The sequence below is a fragment of the Macrobrachium nipponense genome, chromosome 8, assembly GCF_015104395.2.
Source record: "Macrobrachium nipponense isolate FS-2020 chromosome 8, ASM1510439v2, whole genome shotgun sequence".
NCBI lineage: Eukaryota > Metazoa > Arthropoda > Malacostraca > Decapoda > Palaemonidae > Macrobrachium > Macrobrachium nipponense.
The window spans coordinates 49,293,197-49,316,605 of NC_087203.1; the positions used below are offsets into that span (position 1 = coordinate 49,293,197).

At 40.5% G+C, this 23,409-nt stretch overlaps 1 protein-coding gene across 7 annotated transcripts in view; it reads left to right on the plus strand.

Moving 5' to 3' along the window:
* LOC135222767 (unc-112-related protein-like) overlaps window positions 1–23,409 on the plus strand; it is a 466,776-nt gene that overhangs the window by 419,925 nt on the left and 23,442 nt on the right. For all 7 annotated transcript variants that reach the window (XM_064261019.1, XM_064261018.1, XM_064261022.1 and 4 more), the window contains 2 exons: window positions 19,173–19,268; window positions 19,556–19,645. In XM_064261019.1, the coding sequence (XP_064117089.1) occupies window positions 19,173–19,268; window positions 19,556–19,645 (186 nt within the window). The remainder of the gene's footprint in view (window positions 1–19,172; window positions 19,269–19,555; window positions 19,646–23,409) is intronic.

Consider the following 23,409-nt stretch of genomic DNA (forward strand, 5'->3'; position numbering starts at 1 on the left):
ACAAACGGCAGATACGTACACTTAACTTTACAAAACACATAAAAAAATGTCAGAAAAACACTCTAAACTTTACAAAACACATTAAGAAAACTGTAACACTTAACTTTACAAAAAACTTAAAATAATATTTATTTTGTCTTTTTTTGATTTTTACATTTCTTTTTACTTTTTTATACTTTACGTAATTTCAATTTCTTCACCACCGAATGGATGCCAGTCCGTTTACGGAATTTTTCGAACCACCCATGAGAAGCCTTGAACTCCGGGGTTGCCGTTGATGTCCCCTCTCCGCCGTCGTCTTCGGCTTGGGCAATCAAATCGCCGAAAATAGCGCTGGCCTTCTGGCAGATTGCCGTCTCGGTTATCCTATCGCCATCGATTTCTTTGTCCTCGATCCATACAAGAAGCAGCCTTTCCATTTCGCGCTTGGCTCCTCTTGTTGGACAAAATAGTCATGCCCTTGGAAGGTGTAGCTGCTTTGATGGCTGGCTTCCTTCTGCTTAAGGATGGTGCCTATCGTCGACGGATTTCGGCCGTATTCCTTAGCGATCACACTCAACCGCAAGCCAGCTTCATACTTTTTTATTATCTCCATCTTTGTCTCCATAGAAAGCATTCTCTTCTTTCTGTGAACTTCAGCAACTTTCTTGGGACACATGACTATATGTAATGTACGTAATTAAGTTACGTATATAGTACGTATACTAATTAGGTTCTCACAACACGATAAAATAGCACAACGAAATCACTAACGAATTTACGATGCTAAACAAAATCGTTGGACCGACGAATGCTGCATGCGTACGATAAAGCTTCGGGTGCGAAGTGGCCGAGCGAAGGCACGCCACCACGTAAGGTGCATGATGGGAGGGATGCTGTCCAATAGGAGAGAAGGATCTCATGGCTTGGCTAGCATCAGGAACCAATGGGAGAGCAGGAGGATGGTGGCGAGTCTACTAGAACTAAGATGGCGGCGCGAGTTTCAAAATTGTTATCGGGCAAATCTCGGACTTTCAGAAACCTTTCGTATCTTGAAAACTTTTCCTATGTAGAGCAGTAAAATTTTTTGTGTCAGCTTTCGTATCTCAAGTTTTTCGTAAGTTGAGCCTTTCGTATCTCGAGGTACCACTGTACCTAGAAATGAGTGCTATAAGGAACATTTCACTGGGCGACACAGGTTTTCCCCCAGAATCAGATTTTTCCTTTGTCAAAATCCCTTTTTTAAGGTGTTCAGTGCTTCCAATGAACCATTTCTGGGGATGTGTTTGTGTTCATGACTTGAAGCAAAAAATTTTTTTGAACATCTAGTTCATAACCTGATTTGTTCGTGAACATGACTGTTCATGAGCCGAGGTACCACTTATTTCCAAAACTTTTGTTCACCTAGTACTGATGCATTTAAAAAAAGAAAAAGCCTTCATCAAACCTAGGTTCAAATTATAATTTAGAAATGAAAAAAATTTTCATAACACTGATGTTGCTTGCATACCAAAATCAAATTTTAAATACAGTAGTACCTCGAGATACGAAATTAATCCGTTCCGAGGCGCCCTTCGTATCATGAGGTTTTCGTATCTTGGACCACATTTTACATGTAAAATGGCTAATCCGTTCCAAGCCCTCCAAAAAATTCATAATAAAGCTAAATTGACCTATAAACAATGAAATACTACAACAATTTGTACCATTCAATACCTAAATTAATAACAAAATGCAAAATAACCCGTAAATAAAGTGTATATTAGTGTACATGGTAACAAGAAACATACTGTATGTAAAATGTGGAAGCTTACCTTTCGAGTGAGGCTATCTCCGAAAGTGGCGGCAGAGGAGGAGGAGGACAAACGGCAGATAACGTACATACACTTAACTTTACGAAAACACATAAAAAATTTAAGGAAAACTAAAACTAAAATTTACGAAACACATTAACAAAACTGTAACACTTAACTTTACAAAAAACTAAAAATTAAAAAAAACATTTTTCTTTTTTTGATTTTTAACTTTTTTCTTTTTTTTTTTTTTTTTTTTTACTCTTACATAGGCTTTTTTTTATTTTTTTTTACAGAATTTCAACTTCATCACCACTTTCAACGTTCTGTTTATCACTTGGTTCTTCCTTTTTGCTTTCATCTTTCTTTTTTTCATCACTTGGTTCTTCCTTTTTGCTTTCAACTTTCTGTTTTTTATCACTTGGTTCTTCCTTTTTGCTTACTCCTGCTAATGCTGAAGGCCTCTTTAAAAAATTACGATCCAAGGAAGATTGCTTCTGCCTACTTTTCACAATGTTCCTGAAACGACTCAGGCAAACGTCATTGAACTGCGCAAGCATACGACCTGTGTGAGCCTTTTCGGGGTGTCTTTTTTTCGATAAACGATTGCACTTTATGAAAAGCGGCTAGAACATCCTTAATTTCTGCCGTTGTCATAGGGTCGTCCTCCTCTTCCTCACCGCTGCTAGAGAACTCCTCTTGAACGACGTTATGTTGCATGGCCTCCAACTCCTTCAGGTCATCCGTCGTAAGCTCCTCTTGGTGTTCCTCGAGAAGGTCGTTGATGTCGTCCTCGTCGACGACCAGCCCCATGGACTTGCCGAGTGCAACGATCTCGTCAAGATCTGGTTGGGAAACAGTTTCGGGATCGCCATTTCAGACTCTGCAGCACCAGCTTCACCCACGTCGAATCCCTCGAAGTCTTGGGCGGATACGGCATCAGGCCAGAGTTTCCTCCACGAGGAATTCAAGGTTCACCTCGAAACCTCCTGCCAAGCTTGGTCGATGAGTCGGATACAAATGTCGATGTCGAAATGCTCCTTCCAAAATTGACGCAAGGTGAGGTTTGTGGTATTGGTGATGTCGAAACATCTCTTGAAAAGATGTTTTGTGTACAGCTTCTTAAAGTTCGCTATCACTTGCTGGTCCATGGGCTGGAGGAGAGGGGTGGTGTTGGGCGGAAGAAAAAGAATCTTAACGAAGGAATACTCCGCTAGGATATCTTCCTCGAGGCCAGGAGGGTGGGGAGGGGCATTGTCCAACACCAGGGGGAGGCGCTTCTCTTCCAAAAATTTCTTCACTGTCGGGCCGAAACACAGATTTACCCACTCAGTGAACAAAAGCCTCGTTACCCAGACTTTTGCATTAGCCCTCCACATCACTGGAAGCTTCTCCTTCAGCACTTTGTGGGCCTTGAAGGCTCGAGGAGTCTCGGAATGATACACCAGTAGGGGCTTCACCTTGCAATCCCCATTGGCGTTGGAACAAAGTGCGAGCGTAAGCCTGTCTTTCATAGGCTTATGCCCGGGTAGCTTCTTCTCTTCCTCCGTGATGTACGTCCGACGAGGCATTTTTTTCCAAAAAAGGCCAGTCTCATCACAGTTGAAAACCTGCTGAGAACTGTAGCCTTCCTTGGTCATCATCTCGTCGAAAGTTTTCTTAAATGCTTCGGCCGCTTTCGTGTCCAAGCTGGCAGCCTCTCCATGACGCACCACCGAATGGATGCCAGTCTGTTTACGGAATTTCTCGAACCAGCCATGCGAAGCCTTGAACTCTGGGGTTGGCGTTGAAGTCCCTTCCCCTCCGTCGTCTTCCGCCTGCGCAATCAAATCGCCGAAAATAGTGCTGGCCTTGTGGGCTATTGCCGTCTCTGTTACCGTATCGCCAGCGATTTGTTTGTCTTTTATCCAGACGAGGAGCAGCCGTTCCATCTCGTCGTGCACGTGGCTCCTCTTGGTGGACAAAATAGTGATGCCCTTCGACGGTGTAGCTGCTTTGATGGCATCCTTCTGTTTAAGGATGGTGCCTATTGTCGACTGATTACGGCCGTATTCCTTTGCGATCACACTCAATCGCGTACCAGCTTCGTACTTCTTGATGATCTCCATCTTTGCCTCCAAAGAGAGCATGCGCTTCTTTCCGTGAATTTCAACTTTCTTGGGACCCATGACTACGTTATCTTGTACGTAATTTACGTATAAGTTACACAATAAAGTTTACGCACAACACGATAATACGTACTGCAACGAAATCACTAACGAATTTACGTTACTAAACGAAATCGTTGGACCGAATAAAGATGCTGGTACGAAGTGGCCGAGGTAGGCACGCCACTACGTACGTATAAGATGCATGATGGGAGGGATGCTGTCCAATAGGAGAGAAGGATCTCATGGCGGTGACTAGCATCAGGAACCAATGGGAGAGCAGGAGGATGGTGGCGAGTCTACTAGTACTAAGATGGCGGCGCGCGGCGCGACTTTCAAAATTGTTATCCAGGCGAATCTTGGACTTTCAGAAACCTTTCGTATCTTGAAAACTTTTCGTATGTAGAGCCGTTAAATTTTTCGCATTGGCTTTCGTATCTCGAGTTTTTCGTAAGTTGAGCCTTTCGTATCTCGAGGTACCACTGTAGTCCTATTTGATATTTTTATGCCTTAAAGCTAAAAAAAAAAGAATAGATGTATATTTGTAGATCTGTGCTGAAAAAGGATGAACAAAAATATATTTTTACACCTCAATAATGAAAAAGATAAATAAGTATATACAGAAGTATTACTGTAGCTAAAGAGCATCCATCAATATCAAGGGGTGGGCAGGGCTTGTGTGATGCAACCATATGAGTGGTGTCAACACTAACGAGCTGGAACATAAGTGTACTGTGTGTAGACTTATGAAATTATCTTGAAAATATTTTTTTATTTACTATAGGAGTACAGTAGTGCCTCAGGTTACAAAATTAATCCGTTCTGAAGCGCCCTTTGTAACCTGATTTTTTCGTATCTAGAACTACGTTTTACATGTAAATTGCCTAATTCGTTCCAAGCCCTACAAAAAGACCACAGTAGATTTTATAATAAAGCTAAAGTGACCAATAAACAATGAAATACAACAATTTGGACCATTCAATACCTAACCTAACCATGACTGCACCTGTAAATATAAAGTGTATTAGTATACAGGGTAAAAGAAATACTATACGTATATGTACATATGTATGTAGTAAAATGTGGAACCTTACCTTTCGATTGAGGCGATGTCCGAAAGTGGCGACAGAGGAGGACAAATGGCAGAAAACATTAACTTATTTCCAAAACTTTCGTTCACCTAGTACCGATGCATTTCAAAAAAGAAAAAGCCTTCATCAAACCTAGGTTCAAATTATAATTTAGAAATGAAAAAAATTTTCATAACACTGATGTTGCTTGCATTCCAAAATCAAATTTTAAATAGTCCTATTTGATATTTTTATGCCTTAAAGCTAAAAAAAAAAAAAATAGAATTATATTTGTAGATCTATGCTGAAAAAGGATGAACAAAAATATATTTTTACTCTTCAATAATGAAAAAGATAAATAAGTGTATACAGAAGTATTACTGTAGCTAAAGAGCATCCATCAATATCTAGGGGTGGGCAGGGCTTGTGTGATGCAACCATATGAGTGGTGTCAACACGAACGAGCTGGAACATAAGTGTACTATGTGTAGACTTATGAAATTATCTTGAAAATATTTTTGTATTTACTATAGGAGTACAGTAGTGCCTCAGGTTACAAAATTAATCCGTTCCGAAGCGCCCTTTGTAACCTGATTTTTTCGTATCTAGAACTACGTTTTACATGTAAATTGCCTAATTCGTTCCAAACCCTACAAAAAGACCACAGTAGATATTATAATAAAGCTAAATTGACCAATAAACAATGAAATACAACAATTTGGACCATTCAATACCTAACCTAACCGTGACTGTACCTGTAAATAAAGTGTATTAGTATACAGGGTACAAGAAATACTATATGTATATGTACGTATGTATGTTGTAAAATGTGGAACCTTACCTGTCGAGTGAGGCGATGTCCGAAAGTGGCGACAGAGGAAGACAAATGGCAGAAAACATTAACTTATTTCCAAAACTTTTGTTCACCTAGTACCGATGCATTTAAAAAAAAAAAAAAGCCTTCATCAACCTAGGTTCAAATTATAATTTAGAAATGAAGAAAATTTTCATAACACTGATGTTGCTTGCATTCCAAAATAAAATTTTAAATAGTCCTATTTGATGTTTTTATGCCTTAAAGCTAAAAAAAAAAAAAAAGAATAGATGTATATTTGTAGATCTGTGCTGAAAAAGATAAACAAAAAAGGGATTTTGACAAAGGAAAAATCTATTTCTGGGGGAAATGGTCCTGTAGCATGCATTTCTAGGCATAAATAGATGCTAAATATACCAGAGAAAAAAGCTAAAAGGAATGCTGAAGTTACTACCCTCAGCTCGAACACCATAGGGCGTCGGTATAAGCACAGGGGCGAGTGGAGGCCACTACCACAGGTCTTCTGCCAATTAGAAGATTTCCTTCAAAGTCCCTCTCTAGGCAAGTGCCATTACAAGGACTACAACATCTACCTTCCGCTCGCTACTACTACAACTCACGCCCGATGGCTTCATTCCTGGATTACGCACCCAACCTTGGGCTGGCTACAGGGTGGGGACCAGGAAAAGAGAGATGGATGGGTTCACCGGGCGACACAGGTCTTCCCCCAGAAATAGATTTTTCCTTTGTCAAAATCCCTTTTCTGGGTTCGACCTGTGTCGGCCGGTGAAATAGTTTCAGAGAATGGCCACACAAGCTTGGAAGATACAAAATAAAAAATAAGGAACAATAAAACTTAAATGTTCTCTTAATATTAAGTTTAATAACCAATGTAAAGTAACAAGAAAATTTAAATGTACTCTTAAAATTAAGTTTTAATAACTAATGTAAAGTAAAAAAGTACAATGGTAGGACAGGAGGAAAAAATATGACCACATTCAAATCATTCTGGAAAACAACAGGCAAGGAATACAAAAATGACAAATATAAAATATGTACAAGTCCGGCAATGGATTGACAAGCAAACCAGCCCGGAACCAGAGGGAGATAGGTAGGGATTACGAGCGAGGCAGGTAGGAAAGAGTGAGTATCAAGGGAAAATTTTAAGCAGCATAAAGGAATAGAAAATAGAGTTCAAAGACTCGGTCATCTCAGGGGAGATGATGCTCCCTGCAGCCACTGCTGAAAATTTAAGGGCCTCTAAATTCTTGAGATAGTGGCGTCTAAATACTGCCGGAGATTTCCAACCTGTATATTTCTTAAGATCCTCGAAGTTCATATTGTGAAAATAGTTAATCGAGGTAGCCACTGCTCGGATATCATGGGCGTGGGGAACTGAATCCGGATTGGCTTGTTTAATAAGATAAAGGATTTGTTGTCTAATACCTTTTAAGGAAATGGTTCCGCCTTTCTCTCTAATGAAAAGAGGACCTGAAGACTTTTCAGAAGTTCTGGCCAGATAAGATTTTAGTGTGACAATAGGACACAATGATGAGTCCTGTCTTCTTCTTCTTCTTCTTCCCAGCTTGTTCCCATTTTTATATGGGGTCGCCGTTTCGGATGAGCCGTTTCCATCTATTTCTAATGATGAGTCCTGTGTGAGAGGTATAATTTTCCATGGAGCCCACCTGTTTTGTGGGTCTTCATTCTTGGCCAAGAATTTCCGATCTGGGGATAGTAGAACTTCACCCGACGGGAGGAAATCGATGTGATTTGGGTCTCTAGAGAGAGCCGACAGTTCAGATATTCTGGCGCCTGAAGCCAGACTCATTAAGAATAATGTTTTCCTGAGAAGGGTTATATATGAGCATGAATCATTATCAGTGTCTGAGGCCAATTTGAGTACATCGTTTAAAAACCAGGAGACCGTGTGGGGGCGATCCACTGGTCTCAGACGGGCACATGCTCGAGGGATAAAAGAGAAGTACGAATCTGTCAAATCAATATTAAAGCCAAGCTGAAAAGTCTTCCTTAAGGCAGATTTGGTTGTAGTAATGGTACTAGCAGCTAGACCTTTCACAAACAGGGTTCTAAAGAACGAAATTGCCAGATTCGTAGTCATCTTCTGGGCATCTGATTCTTTTAGAAAGACGGCCAATTTCTTTACTGCAGAATCATACTGTCTGAGTGTTGACTCTCTTTTATTTTATTCTATAAACAGGATGTTTAGTGGATCTATACTAGCATCCTTTTGAGCCGCAAACTTCATGAAGTCCATAAAGTTAGGGCATTTAGAATTCTTGAGGAACTGACACAGTCCGAGTTTGTACTACCTGAGTCAGTTCTGGACAGGGAATCCGTCTGGGGCGGAGACTCAACTCTAGTAGAAGAGGGAACCAATTGCTCTTCGGCCAGTTGGGTGCAACCAGTGCCACCTGTCCTGTGAAGGATCTGAGTTTGTGCAGGACTTTCATCAGGAGGTTTACTGGTGGAAATAGGTAAATTTTCTGCCAACTGTTCCAGTCTATGGACATCGCATCTGTGGCGTGAGCCAGAGGGTTCAGGTTGGGAGCCACATAACACGGAAGTTTGTGATTGGACTCCGTAGCGAACAGGTCTACCTGAAGGCCCGGGATTTGATTGCAAATCCAACGGAATGACTTCATGTCCAAGGACCACTCCGACTCTAGCGGAGTCGTTCTGGATAGTGAGTCTGCGATAACATTCCGTACTCCTGCCAGGTGGGTAGCTGACAGGTGCCAATGATTTTTCGTTGGTAACGAAAAAATTGCAATCATTACATGATTTACTTTGCTCGACTTGGAGCCTCCTCTGTTTATGCAATGAACTATCACTGCATTGTCCGAGACTAATCTTACATGACTGTTTTTGACTGGAACCAGACGTTTTAAGGTCAGAAAAATGGCCATTGCTTCTAGGACATTGATGTGGAACTGGCGGAATGTATTCGACCATGTTCCTTGAACCTTCTTGTACTGGGAGTAGCCTCCCCAACCGCTCAGAGTGGTGTCCGTGTGGACTATCAGAGACGGTGGGGAACTTGCAGTGGCACTGACTTGGAGAGACTCCGGGGCCTTTTCTTCAATATCGGCGAAATCAGAGATCTTGTCTCTGAATTTGTTGTTGGCTCTCTTCCGCCAGACTCGATTGATATCCTTCAGCCTGGCTTTCAACAGGACGTCTGTTATTGAGGCAAACTGAAGAGAACCTAGAATTCTCTCTTGGGTACGACGAGAAGCCTTTTTGTTCTTGAGGAACTGTCTTGTAGCCTTTGCTATCTCTCTGCACTTCTTTGATGGGAGAGATAGCCTGTGTGAGTTTACGTCCCATTGGATTCCCAACCATTGAAAGCGGGATGCCGGGATGAGGCGAGAATTTTCCTTGTTTATCTGGAAACCCAGATACTCTAGGAATTCTATTACTTTGGCTGTTGCTTTGCGACACTCCTCGTCTTTGGTTGCCCAAATGAGCCAGTCATCTAGGTAAGCTACTAACATTACCCCTTGAGCTCTTAGTTCTTGCACTACTGTCTCTCCTAATTTGGTGAATATTCTGAGTGCTATGTTGAGCCCGAATGGCATGACTCTGAATGAGTAAGCTTGTTTTCCTAGTTTGAAGCCTAGGTATGGAGAGAAGTTTCTTGCTATCAGAACATGATAGTAAGCGTCTGTAAGATCTATAGAGGTGGTGACGACCCCACAGGGAAGTAAGGTCCGCACCTGCGAGACGGTCAGCATGCGAAACTTGTCGCATTAAATGTATGAGTTGAGACGGGACAGGTCCAGAATCACTCTTTGTCTGAGTCCTTCTTTGGCACACTGAACAGATGTCCTTGAAATTTCAGGCGATTGACTTTCTTTATTGCCTTCTTTTGGAGGAGATCTTTGGCATAGTCTAGTAGGTCTGTCGTTGGAGCCTGGTGAAAACTGACTGGTGGAGGAGGCCTTTCTCCCATTTCCACCCCAGACCTTTCGATACTATGTTGTGGGCCCATGAACTGAAGGTCCAATGGTCCCGAAAGAGATACAGTCTCCCGCCCACCTGCGGGGTCTCACTGGTTGGTTGTGGTCTTACCTCCCCTGCCTCCTCTTGAAGCCTCTGCCTCTAGAGCCACCTCTCTGCCGGAAGGCACCTCTGGCTCTGCTACTCCCTGCATGTTTGTTGTAGCCACGAAATGCTCCTCGTGACTCAAAAGAGGCGTTGAAGGCTGGGGAGGCTACTAAGGTGGTTGAGGTCGAAGGTTGCTGAGTCGACGGACTCTGCACCAGGACAAACTGCTGCAGTGGCTGAGCCTTGGATGTTGAAGGCTTGCCGATCTGGGAGACAGGGACCTCCTGGACAACTGTCTGAGGATGAGAGGTCTGGTAGGGCTGGTATTTCCTCTGCCTCTTCCTAGGTTTGGATTGTGGTCCAGGGGTCTCAAACTTCCTTTTGAAGGGAAGTCCCCAATGGACTCGAAGGTTCTGGTTAGCTGTAGCTACCTCGCTGAGGACGTTGTTAACCGCGTCCTCAGGGAAGAGGTTGGCGCCCCAGATTGAAGCCTTTATAATCCTGTTTGGTTCGTGCCTTATGGAAGCATTTGCGAAGACATGCTTCCTGCAGGCTCGCCTAGCCACTATAAAGTCATACAGGTCCGATTGGAAGGCCTGTAATAGAGACTTTGTGTGGACTCGAAATAGAGGCTCATCAGCATACGTTGTAGCAGTCAACTCCGCCGTGGTGACTGAGTTAATCGACCTACTCAGCCTGCATCTTGCCTCGAATTCCGCTTTGACCATGGGGTCCGGAATTCTAGGTAAACGTTCACTGAACTGGTCAGAGGCACACTCCGGGTCGAGTTTGCCTACCGTGAACGTAGCCGGAGCGACAGCCCAAAACTCCATATCGCCGGGGAAGAGCAAGGAGGTAGCCTCTGTCTCTTAACTGAGGTAAATGTTTGTCCTCTACCGTGGCTTGCATAGTCAATTCCGCCACCTTCGAAGTACAAAGAGTCGGAACTCCTTGTGGGGCCACAAACATTGTGAAGCATCCTTTATGGGGCGTCAACTTTGTGTTGACGCAGTCCCAATCTGTAATGGTGCGGACCCATGTAGACTGGGCTTGGTCCCTAGGGTAGATGACTGTCTCCTTCGGGACTTTGTCTACCCTGACTAGCGCATCTTCGGCTAGTCTAGTGTAGCCCGGAAAGGGGAATTGAAGGCCCGCTGCGAAAAACTCAAAGTCTTCTACCGGTCGGGTTCCTCAACCTTCGATTGTCAGTTTTCCGTCCGAGAATGGGGCGTGCAGAGCTAACCGCCACGGGTTGCTGTTCTCGAATGGTGGCAGCTTTGATGCGTCTGGTACTTTCACGGACTGTGGCGTGGTCCCGGACTGGAGGATTCCGGACACTAATTCCTCCTGGGCTTGGAGCCTCTGGGTCAGAGACAAGATCGATTGACCCGAGGTCTCCAGGCCTGAGGTGAGTCGAGTGGACACTGACTCAAGTTTGGTGTCCACTACTTCGCTCATCTTCATCATTAGAAGATTTGCATAGGCCTCCTGGTCAAAGCCGGACTCCGTTGGCTTGGCCTTGGAGGATTTGGCGCTCGACCCCTTTGGTGGGAGAGAAGCTTTGGAAGAGGAAGGCTTGGAATAGGAAGTCGATGGCTTGGGAGCCGAAGATGACCTTACAGAGCCTGCCGAAGAATGCTTGGATCCCTTTGGTAGGGATCTTGTCTTCCAAGCCTTGACCTTGGGGATGATCGAGGCCGATCTATCTCAAGTGGGGGAGGACTTTATAGGAAAGCCCTGGAAAGAAGGGGGAGAAGAAGGAGTGGGACTAAAAGGGAGACTATCTGTCTCACTTACCTCCCTACCTACCTCCTGATCCTCCGTGGCCATCGTTTCGCGGTGGAGGCTGATGGCCGCAACCTCCTCTGTGACCATGTCACATAAGCACTCTTGGTCCTCCGGGAGGGGATGCGTCTCCAGATGGATGCCCTCGATGATGGGATCAGCCACAGAAGCAGGAACAGCCGTCGAGGCCGGAGCTCCCGGGTATAGGAGGGAACATAGATCTTCGGACAGCACGTAGGGCTGTCCGGCCTTGGCATTCCTGCCGAATCCTCCCACCCAGGACTTCAGGGACGCCATGGTCGCCATCTTGAGGGACAAACTAACCTGTAAAATAATCGATTTAGGATCCCGCGTGTCAAAGAAATTTCCCAAAGTCAATGTATAGCAGAAATTTCACGGAAACGACGAGGCGAGAATGTTACTTACCGACTCGTCTGAGACGATTCTGACCATCTCATAGCAAACTGTGCAAGGGTCCGGGTGCCAGACCAAATAATCCTTCACCAGGATGGCACAGTTGGCATGAGATCGGCAGACCTCATGCCCGTACGGCTTATACAGGGTGGCCGAACATCCCGACACCTGGCAGCGGACCATCTGAAAGTTGAAAAGTCAAATGAGTATCATTACGTAGAGGCCCTGGAGTTAATTCCGGCCAGATGCATGCACTTTAATCAGATATTTGCTCCGTTAAAGGTAATATCGGTTATCAATTTCAACTTAATTATCCTACTGGATAATTATAATAGAAAAAGGAGGGGGGCTCTGGGTGTGTCCGTCTGCTCTGGAATCCGTCCTCGGGATTGGTAAAGCTATAACCAGCGGATGGGGCCTGATACGAGCAGAACAGGGGGAGAAGGTAAGACCTAAGCCTGAATCTGATAGCATTGTAGCAGAAAATGCAACGAATCAAATGCAGTCGCATATCTGAGCCCCGTTCCGTCCCCACCAAAATGGGGAACAGCGATAGCAAAGAAGATGGAAAACTGAGCGACAGAAACAACGGTACAATAAACTCCGGTATATTTTACCTGGCGTGTGTGATGGTAGACCACACTACGTCGGAACCAATACGGATCCGGAGACATACCTACAGAGGCTAACAAAATATATAATCTAATGTAATCTCTTAAAGGCTTCACCTACTCCGGAGTCTTATAATCCCGTTATCATAATAGTAAATGCCGGCGGAGACGGGCTGATACGAGCAGAACAGGGGAAAAGGTAAAACCTAGGCCTGAATCTGATCGCATCGGGGAAGAGAAGCGATTCTAAGGTAACTAGAAACGCAGTTCTAAGCCCAATTCCACCCCCACTTGAGTGGGGAGGCGGAGACAACAAGGAGAAAAGACAACTGAGCGGCGGAGCAGTGGAACGTACAATCCGGTGTATAGCTTGCTGGCTGGTGTGATGGTAGACCCCACCTGACCAGAGGACCTATGGGCCCGGAGACCTATAAGGGAAATTACACAAACTGCTAGCAACCAATCTCGTCCAACCAATCCTCCCCTGGAAAAGATATATGCTCTAGCGGCCGTTCATCGGTAGGATTACTTGAACCGCGAGCTAGTAGGCAGCGCCGGACAAGACAAGTGCAGGGGTGGGCTGTGATCTGGAGGGGAGTGGACAAGTCGTGAACGCCTGGCCACAGCAACCGATCAGTGACCACCACCTTACAGGAGCTGTAACTAGCCTACTACTAAAGGGAGCAGAAGATGGTAGGCCAACTGGCACCCTAAAGGAGGCAAAGGCCAAGGCTATACACAACAAGACAAACATAAAATAAGGATGAGGAATTACTGGAAGCATTGCAAAAGAGGAACAATAAGGGGGAAGGAATACACCCAGTAGGGACCTAGCCTAACCCTCCGAGATCGGTACAAATCCGTCAGGTAGGCTAGTTCGGCCTCCAAAGGACGTCATGAAGTGGACGGATGGAACCTAATAAAACCCTCCAAAACCGAAAAATTTCGATCTGGTCAGGTACGATATGTCTAGGCCCAACAAACATGACACGAGAGGGACTCTCTAACCCGGACCGCCCTCCCAGCAAGCACAGTAGCGCAGGCAGGGGGCGGTAAGGGTGGGGCCGAAAGGTTGGAGGGGCAGGGCTACCTGACCTACCTTCCAAAACCTAGCCTAGGTCTGGGCGGGTAAGCCAGGAAAGGAAACGCCCTCTCTACAATACTGGCGTACTATAGGCTAACTAGGGAAAAGAACACGCTCCGGAGGGACTGAGGACAAAAGCCAAAGGCTAGAATAATAAAAAATAAATAATTAACAAGAGACCTCAGAGTACGTCAGGAGCGAGTTAGAGCCTACGACATATGGATAAAATTCGTAAAACCAAAGCTCCAGATACGACAGGAGCTAGAATAATGAAGGGGAATATGAAAAAAGCGGTAAAAACAGTTAAAATTAAACAGTGATGTAAATGTTATCATAAACAAACAGTGGGAAAGAACGCATGCGTCGAATGATGCACCCAAGATGGCGGATGTAAGTAGCGTCACCCTGGTTCGCGAGAACTAAGGGGCCAAAAAAGGGCAAAACAGGGATGCATCGTGCCCATACAAGATACCAAAACGTAAAATGGAATACTCAACTTGGATGAAGAAGCTTGGAGCTCTGGAGCAGATATGGCTTCGCCGAAAACACAGAAAAAAGGGGCAGCGAGAGAGACACGTGAGTTCACTTAACGTGCTAATACAGGAATGAAGCCATCGGGCATGAGTTGTAGTAGTAGCGAGCGGAAGGTAGATGTTGTAGTCCTTGTAACGGCACTTGCCTAGAGAGGGACGTTGAAGGGAATCTTCTAATTGGCAGAAGACTTGTGGTAGTGGCCTCCACTCGTCCCTGTGCTGCTTACCGACGCCCTATGGTGTTCGAGCTGAGGGTAGTAACTTCAACATTACTTTTAGCTTTTTTCTCTGGTATATTTAGCATCTATTTATACCTAGAAATGCGTGCTACAGGACCATTTCTCCGGCCGACACAGGTCGAACCCAGAAAAATATTTTTACACCTCAATAATGAAGAAGATAAATAAGTATATACAGAAGCATTATTGTAGCTAAAGAGCATCCATCAATATCAAGGGGTGGGCAGGGCTTGTGTGATGCAACCATATGAGTGTGTCAACACGAACGAACTGGAACATAAGTGTACTGTGTGTAGACTTATGAAATTATCTTGAAAATATTTTTGTATTTACTATAGGAGTACAGTAGTGCCTCAGGTTACGAAATTAATCCATTCTGAAGCGCCCTTTGTAACCTGATTTTTTCGTATCTAGAACTACGTTTTACATGTAAATTGCCTAATTCGTTCCAAGCCCTACAAAAAGACCACAGTAGATTTTATAATAAAGCTAAATTGACCAATAAACAATGAAATACAACAATTTGGACCATTCAATACCTAACCTAAGAATGACTGTACCTGTAAATAAAGTGTATTAGTATACAGGGTACAAGAAATACTATATGTATATGTACGTATGTATATAGTAAAATGTGGAACCTTACCTTTCAAGTGAGGCGATGTCCGAAAGTGGCGACAGAGGAGGACAAATGGCATAAAACATGAACCCTTAACTTTACAAAACATTAAAAAATGGCAGAAAACATTAACACTAAACTTTACGAAGCACATTAACAAATGGCAGAAACATTAACACTTCTTGATTATCTCCATCTTTGTCTCCATAGAAAGCATCCTCTTCTTTCTGTGAACTTCAGCAACATTCTTGGTTACCCATGGCTAATAACGTAAGTAATTAAGTTCACACACAACACGATAAAGTAACTTACAGTACAACGACAGCAAAATCACTAACACGAATTTACATTAACAAACGAAATCTATGTGAACAATCGAATTCCAGGTGTTTACGATAACGCTGCTGCAAAAAATGGTCAAGGAACGCCTTTACTTAGGGGCATGATGGGACATATGCTGACCAATAGGAGAGCAGGATCTTACGGCGGTGACTAGCATCAGGAACTAATGGGATAGCAGTAGGATGGTGGCGAGTCTACTCAGTTGGCTGCGTGCGAGTTTAAAAATTGTTCTCGGCGGCCCGGGCAAATCTCGGACTTTACCCTTTCGCAACCTGAATTCTTTTCGTACACAGAAGCAAAAAAATCTTCGTTTTTGCCTTTGTAACTTGGATTTTTCGTACGTAGGGATTTTCGTATGTGGGGTATGACTGTACGTATTTGGATTTTCATAAAATATAGTTATTTTATTTATATTATATTCCTTAACCTTTAAACGCCGAGTGGAAGTATTTTACGTCGACATTTTTTGTCTCTCGGGTGCCGACTGGACGTATTTTACGTCGACATACAAAAGTTTTTTTTAAAAATTCGCGGAAAAATACTTATAGGCCTACCAGCCGAAAACTCTTGAATCACGCGCCTTGGGGGATGCTGGGAGGGGTTCCACGGATCAAGGTTGTTGTTTTGTTTAACAAATCGTTACGCAGTGGCGCGCAAGCGCGAATTTCTTTCTTGCCGCACTAAAAAGTATCGGTGACACATCTCTGAAATTATTTCGTCACTTTGACATAATTTTTGTACCATTTTAAATTAGCCGTTACATGGAGTATTATATATGAAAATGTGTGCATTTTTATGTAGAATACAACAAAAAAATACTCATGATTGTAGCTTTTATCAGTTTTGAGATATTTTCATATAGATAACGATAAGTGCCAAAATTTCAACCTTTGGTCAACTTTGACTCTTCCGAAATGGTCGAAAAACGCAATTTTAAGCTAAAACTCTTATATTTTAGTAATATTTAATCATTTACCTTCATTTTGCAACAAATTGGAAGTCTCTAGCACAATATTTCGATTTATGGTGAATTTATGAAAAAACTTTTTCCTTACGTCCGCGCGGTAACTCTTCCGAAAAAAATCATACATGCGATTGTGGTAATGTTTGCACCATTTTAAAATTAGCCGTTACATAAAGTTTTATATATGGAAATGTGCGCAGTTTCATGCACAATACAACTAAAAACAACCCATGGTTCTAGCTTTTATCAGTTTTGAAATATTTTCATATAAAAAATATTAAGTGACAAATTTTCAACCTTCGGTCAAATTTTACTCTACCGAAATGGTCGAAAAACGCAATTGTAAGCTAAAACTTTTATATTCTAGTAATATTCAATCATTTACCTTCATTTTGCAACAAATTGGAAGTCTCTAGCACAATATTTCGATTTATGGTGAATTTATGAAAAAAATAACATTTTCTTTACGTCCGCGCGGTAACTCCTCCGAAAAAATCATACGTGCGATTGTGGTAATGTTTGCACCATTTTAAGTTAGCCGTTACATAAAGTTTTCTATATGAAAATGTGTGCAATTTCATGTAGAATACAACTAAAAATAATTGAAGGTTGTAGCTTTTCTCATTTTTGAAATATTTGCATATAAATCACGATAAATAGAAAAAAAACCACATTTGGTCAACTTTGACTCTACCGAAATGGTCGAAAAACGCAATTGTAAGCTAAAACTCTTACAGTCTAGTAATATTTAGTCATTTATCTTCATCTTGAAACAAATTCGAAGTCTCTAGCACAATATTTAGATTTATGGTGAATTAAAAAAAAAACTTTTCTTCCCTCCCCGCGCGGATTCTCTGCCACAAATCTCCGAAATGCGTACGTCGTATTCTCGGAATATTTGCTCCGTTTCATATTAGGCATTTCATAGAGTTTTATATATGAAAATGTGCGCAATTTCATGTAGAATAAAACTAAAAATATTTGAAGGTTGTAGCTTTTCTAATTTCCGAAATAATTGCATATAAAAAAAAATATATAAAACAATTTGACATTCGGTCAACTTTAACTCGTCAGATATGGTCGAAAACTGAAATTGTAAGCTAATACTCTTACAGTATAGTAATATTCAATCATTTGCCTTCATTTTGAAAGAAATTGGAAGTCTCTAGGACAATATTTAGTTTTATGGTGAATTTTTGAAAAAAATATTTGTGTACGTCCGCGCGTTACGAATTCATGCATTATATTGTGATAATATTTTCTCTGTGTTGCTTTTATCGTTTTACAATGTGTTATATACCAAAATGATCGCAATTTAGTGTACAACGAAAAAAAATTAACTCTTTACCTTTAACTGTTTTGCGCATAGCGCGATTTGAATACAATTATATATGAAATTTTGTATTCGCGCTATCATATATCGCATTATTTATATATGATAATTATATTTTTTTCATTTCTGATGGTTGCATACTAAACTTCAGGCAATGACAAAAAAGGAGCCAAAAATGAACTCTTAATCTTGAAAACTAAGCGCGCTGTGATTTTTTGAAAAAAATATTTTTTCCGCTTCCGCATTCACTCCGAGACCGCCTCGGCACACGGAAGACGATTTTTAATATACCCCTTTGGTGTTTAAGGGTTAACCACTTCAAAAATTATGTTCATTAGCAAATATTCACCTATGCAATTATACTGTGTTAATGCCAGAGCTTTATTTCTAGGCCTAGACATGCTAGGTTTCTTGCTAAATATACATTACATATAGCATTCACAATTCTATGTTAGATATTTCTGGCCAGAGAGCATATGAAGTTATTATCTTCATATTCTTACACTAAGTTACTTTATGAGGTTTTCAAGAAAAGAACATTCTTAGTCAGGAAAAAATGTTGCATAAGCTTTGGTATTAATACAACTAAATATTTAATTAATGGTTGTCTTTTCTATATAATTGAAATCATTGTCATCTTTTATTCTTCATTGAATCCTTTAGTAAACAAGATTACACCTCAGAAGCCTTAGATTATTTTTGTTAGTCCTGTAAATCATTTTAGAGCACACATGCTGTTTGAACATATCCTAAAACTTCAAAATTCAAAGAAAACCATTTGCAATTCTAATTCTTGTTTATAACATTTTATGACTGTTCAGCTTATTAGGTCGGTTGTTATATGCTGTAGAGGTAGTTATGATGACCACTACAAGTGGCAAGTTGTGTGCGCTGCCATTGACGGCAATTCTTATCATCATACCTGACCCTGCTTTGTGCTAAGGAGTGTCAAAGAAAAGACCAGTTCCTTTCACATTGATTACGAATTGTACCAATGCATAAGAGATCATATGTATATCCATGGTGAAAATAATGCTAGCTGCGAATTCACAAATTTATCAACATTTATGACATTAAAAGTAAAAAAGTTATCATTACTTGGCAACTGTCATGTTAAGTGTGAAAATTTAACTGATACCAATACAAAAAGAATCTTGCTGCATCACTTATGAACATGGCTGTTCTTGCCTTAAAATGCATTAAATACATATCATACACAATCACTTTGAAATTGTTTGATCTAGTACATGTTAGTAGTGTATGGAGTGAAATACTGCTTCAGCATACAGACAAAACAGATTATGAAGGTTTTGTCTTAAAAAGATTATGAAAATTTATTCATTAGAATTTTACTTGATTCTATAATATTTTCAGCGTGAGGAGTTGCTAGGTGTGGCTTTCAACAGGATAATGAGAATGGAACCAGGAACAGGGGATCATATCAAGACTTGGCGTTATAATACCATGAAGGTAAATGATTTACTTTCACACTCTCTCTCTCATATTAAATAAAATCCCATGTTGTGTAAATCTGGATAAAATTAAAGATTTTTTATATTTACTGAGAATTTTTTGTATGGAAAAATGGAAAAATATTAAAAAAAAAAGTATCATGCCAATTTGTTGAGAGCTCTTGTCATCAATTTTGCAGGCTTTGCTGTTTTGGTATGAAAAGGAGATGCTTGTGAACATATATAAGATTCATGATATGGTTTAATAAATTAGTATAGGAAATTGTTCTCTAACCCTCATTGCAGGCTTGGAATGTTAACTGGGAAACTCGACACATGATGATTCAGTTTGAAGAAGAAAATGTGGTATTTTCATGTCTTACTGCCGATTGCAAAGTGAGTGTTAAATAGTTGTATTTTATTTTGTTCTTGCTAAAATATGAACCTTCCATTTTTATGTGTGTCATATTTACTTTTGGTATACGTACCAGTAGTTGCACTGGAATACTGTTGCATGATCTAGGGTGAAGGAATTACTGGCTGTTTTATGCCCACCTATCCTTTTGAAAGCCTCAGCAAGGAGTAGATGAATGGCACCCCAAAAGATCAGTCTTCTTGTAGGTTAATATTAAAGTAATGAATTGTATTGATTTGTATCGAGGCCAATACCTATTATATTTTGCCTTCCTAGCATACTGTAGCCAATGCACATGGTGGTAGTTGTTGTTAATGGCTTAGGTTTGTTGCTAAGTGCTTGCGAGTTTACTATTCCTAGAGGCATCCAATTCTTGAGTATAAAGCCACCTGTACGTGCAGAACCCAGGGAGAAATATAAGTCATAATCACCTTGTTATGCCATCTTTAGAGCTCATTAAAATGGGGTTTATCCTCACAATAAAGCATTAAAATTTAACTTGACAACTGTGGTGAAAAAAGTTTAAGTGTGACATGTCGTATGAGAGAAATAAATTTTAACTTGAAAATGATGAACCAGCCTTTCTTTGCATTCATTTTTACCTTAATTCATGTGTACAAATGCTCACTAGAGGTTTTCCTATGATATCTTTGAACCAGAAAAGCTAACAGCCACCTAGCCCTTAAACGCCGAGCCGGTATTTCCGAAAGTGTCTCCCGTATGCCGGCGGCGTTCGCGAGTGAGCGCCAAAGTGGAAAAAGTTTTTTTCAAAAAATCACAGCACGCTTAATTTTCAAGATTAGGAGTTCATTTTTGGCTCCTTTTTTTGTCATTGCCTGAAGTTTAGTGTGCAACCATCTGAAATTAAAAAAATATAATTATCATATATAAATATTGGAATATATGATAGCACAAAAAAAATTTCATATATAATTGTATACAAATCGCACTGTGAGCAAAACGGTTAATTTAAAATGGTGCAAACATTACGACCATCAGACAAAAAAATTTATGATTTTTTTCGGAAGAGTTACCGCACGGACGTAAGGAAAAAGTGTTTATTTCATAAATTCACCATAAATCGAAATATTGTGCTAGAGACTTCTAATTTGTTGCCAAATAAAGGTAAATGATTGATTATTACTAGAATGTAATAGTTTTAGCTTACAATTGCGTTTTTTTACCATTTCAGTCGAGTCTAAAGTTGACCGAAGGTTGAAATTTTGGCACTTATCGTTATTTATATGGAAGTATTTCAAAACTGATAAAAGCTACAACCATGAGTTGTTTTTTTGTTGTATTCTACATGAAATTGCGCACATTTTCATATATAAAACTATGTAACGGCTAATTTAAAATGGTGCAAACATTACGACAATCGGACGAAAAAATTTCTGATTTTTTTCGGAAGAGTTATTGCATGGGCGTAAGGAAAATGTTTTTTTTTTCTATAAATTCACCATAAATCAAAATATTGTGCTAGAAACTTCCAATTTGTTGCAAAATAAAGGTAAATGATTGAATATTACTAGAATGTAAGAGTTTTAGCTTACAATTGCATTTTTCAACCATTTTGGTCGAGTCAAAGTTGACCGAAGGTTGAATTTTGGCACTTATCGTTATTTATATGAAAATAATTCAAAACCAATAAAAGCTACAACCATGTGTTGTTTTTTGTTGTATTCTACATGAAATTGTGCACATTTCCATATATAAAACTTGATGTAATGGCTAATTTAAAATGGTGCAAACATTACGACAATCGGACAAAAAAGTTTATGATTTTTTCGGAAGAGTTACCGCGCGGACGTAAGGAAAAAGTTTTTTCATAAATTCACCATAAATCGAAATATTGTGCTAGAGACTTCCAATTTGTTGCAAAATAAAGGTAATTGATTGAATATTACTAGATTATAAGTGTTTTAGCTTACAATTGCGTTTTTCGACCATTTCGGTAGAGTCAAAGTTGACCGAAGGTTGAAATTTTGGTACTTATCGTTATTTATATGAAAATATTACAAAACTGATAAAAGCTACAACCATGAGTTGTTTTTTGTTGTATTTTACATGAAATTGCGCACATTTTCATATATAATACTCCATGTAACGGCTAATATAAAATGGTTCAAAAATTATGTGAAAGTGACAAAATAATTTCTGAGATGTATCGCTGATGCTTTTTAGTGCGAGAAGAAAGAAATTCGCACTTGCGCGCCTGGGTAATGATTGTAAACAAAACAACGCCTTGATCCATGAGCTCACAGCATCCCCCAAGGCACGTGATTCAAAAGTTTCATATATCTCATTTTGTTGATGAAACTTGAATCTTTTGAATGCAATGCTCAAATATTGAATTGCCTTTTTATTTCACCAATTAAATATCAAGTTAAAAAGTGGCTCATTAGTCCGTGCAAGTGCCTGCACAGCGATGTATTACCCTATATCAGTAAACCACAAAGGTGAATAGTAATCTCTCCAGTATATTTTTATATGTTATTGTGTACTTTTCAGTTTTTATTTTCTTATTAACTCAATACTGTATACTGTATCTTTATTTGAAGATGCTGTTTAGTTTGCTATGTCTTCATATGCAGTCATAATGATGATTTTTGTCTCATTTTTATTAGCATCTAGGGAAACAACTGAGTGGACTACCTGGGCCAGTCTTGCCCGCTCGTTGACCCACCTTCCAGAAAAAGTACTTTTAGCACATCCTGACACCAGAGATGGACACCCGTCATGAGTCGTTGGTCGTGGAAGCAACACCTTGAGACCTCTACTTTCCTCTCGAAATTAGTTTTCTCCCAAAGTACAAAATAATGTCATAATTTAAGATTAAACAGAGGTTAATGAACATCTAGCCATGCGCAGTGCAAACTTCCTCCATGACGCTTTGGAAGTTTTTACTTAAAACACCTTACGTGTAGAAGATTGACGCCATCTCGATGTTTGTGGAGTCAGTTGTGTCAATAAACTTTCCATTTCCTGTGCTAAATCCGCACACCACTCGTACCCATAGACGCTGGGACACTCTCTTCACAACAATCTTAAATGATGATGACGATCGCCCTCGAGTCCTAGGAAACTCACAATTTTTTGGGAGGAAAGAAGAGTGCGCTGGATAATTTTGAAATAAACAGTTAAACATCAGTGTAAGTTTGTGAATTACATAAATTTATTACGTATTCATGATAATTAATTTGAAAATATTCGTTGCTGAAAAAGTAACTAGATTCCTGGCTCGAATATCAACAGTTTTGCTGTGAACAGTGGCTACGGTGCTGTTCGCGCTCCCTCACTGTTGCCAATTGGTATGTGTTTACCCTGCAAACTGGGTATAAGCCTTACACAAAACTGTGGAAATAAGTAAAATTAGCGTTTCTATTTGTAGTATATAAACATCTTAGAGCAATTTCATCATTATTCCATTACTATGACAACTAGAATTCATGGAAACAGTTTGTAAATGCATTGGCGTATGTGTGAAGCTCCGCTAAATTGGCAACGATGAAATTTTGCCATTCCTAGCATGCAAACATGAAAGGTTACATTTATTTCAGGCATAAGTACAATTATTGAAAATAAAAAAGTCAGAATAGTAATATAGACTTGAAACAATGAAAAGTGCTATAAAAAAATACAAAATTTTTGTCATAAACAGTTCACTTATCTGTCATCTGCTTGCCCATGCTTTTAGCAGCCAGATATGTACAGGGTGTCCATAAAGTCCCAATACCATTACAAG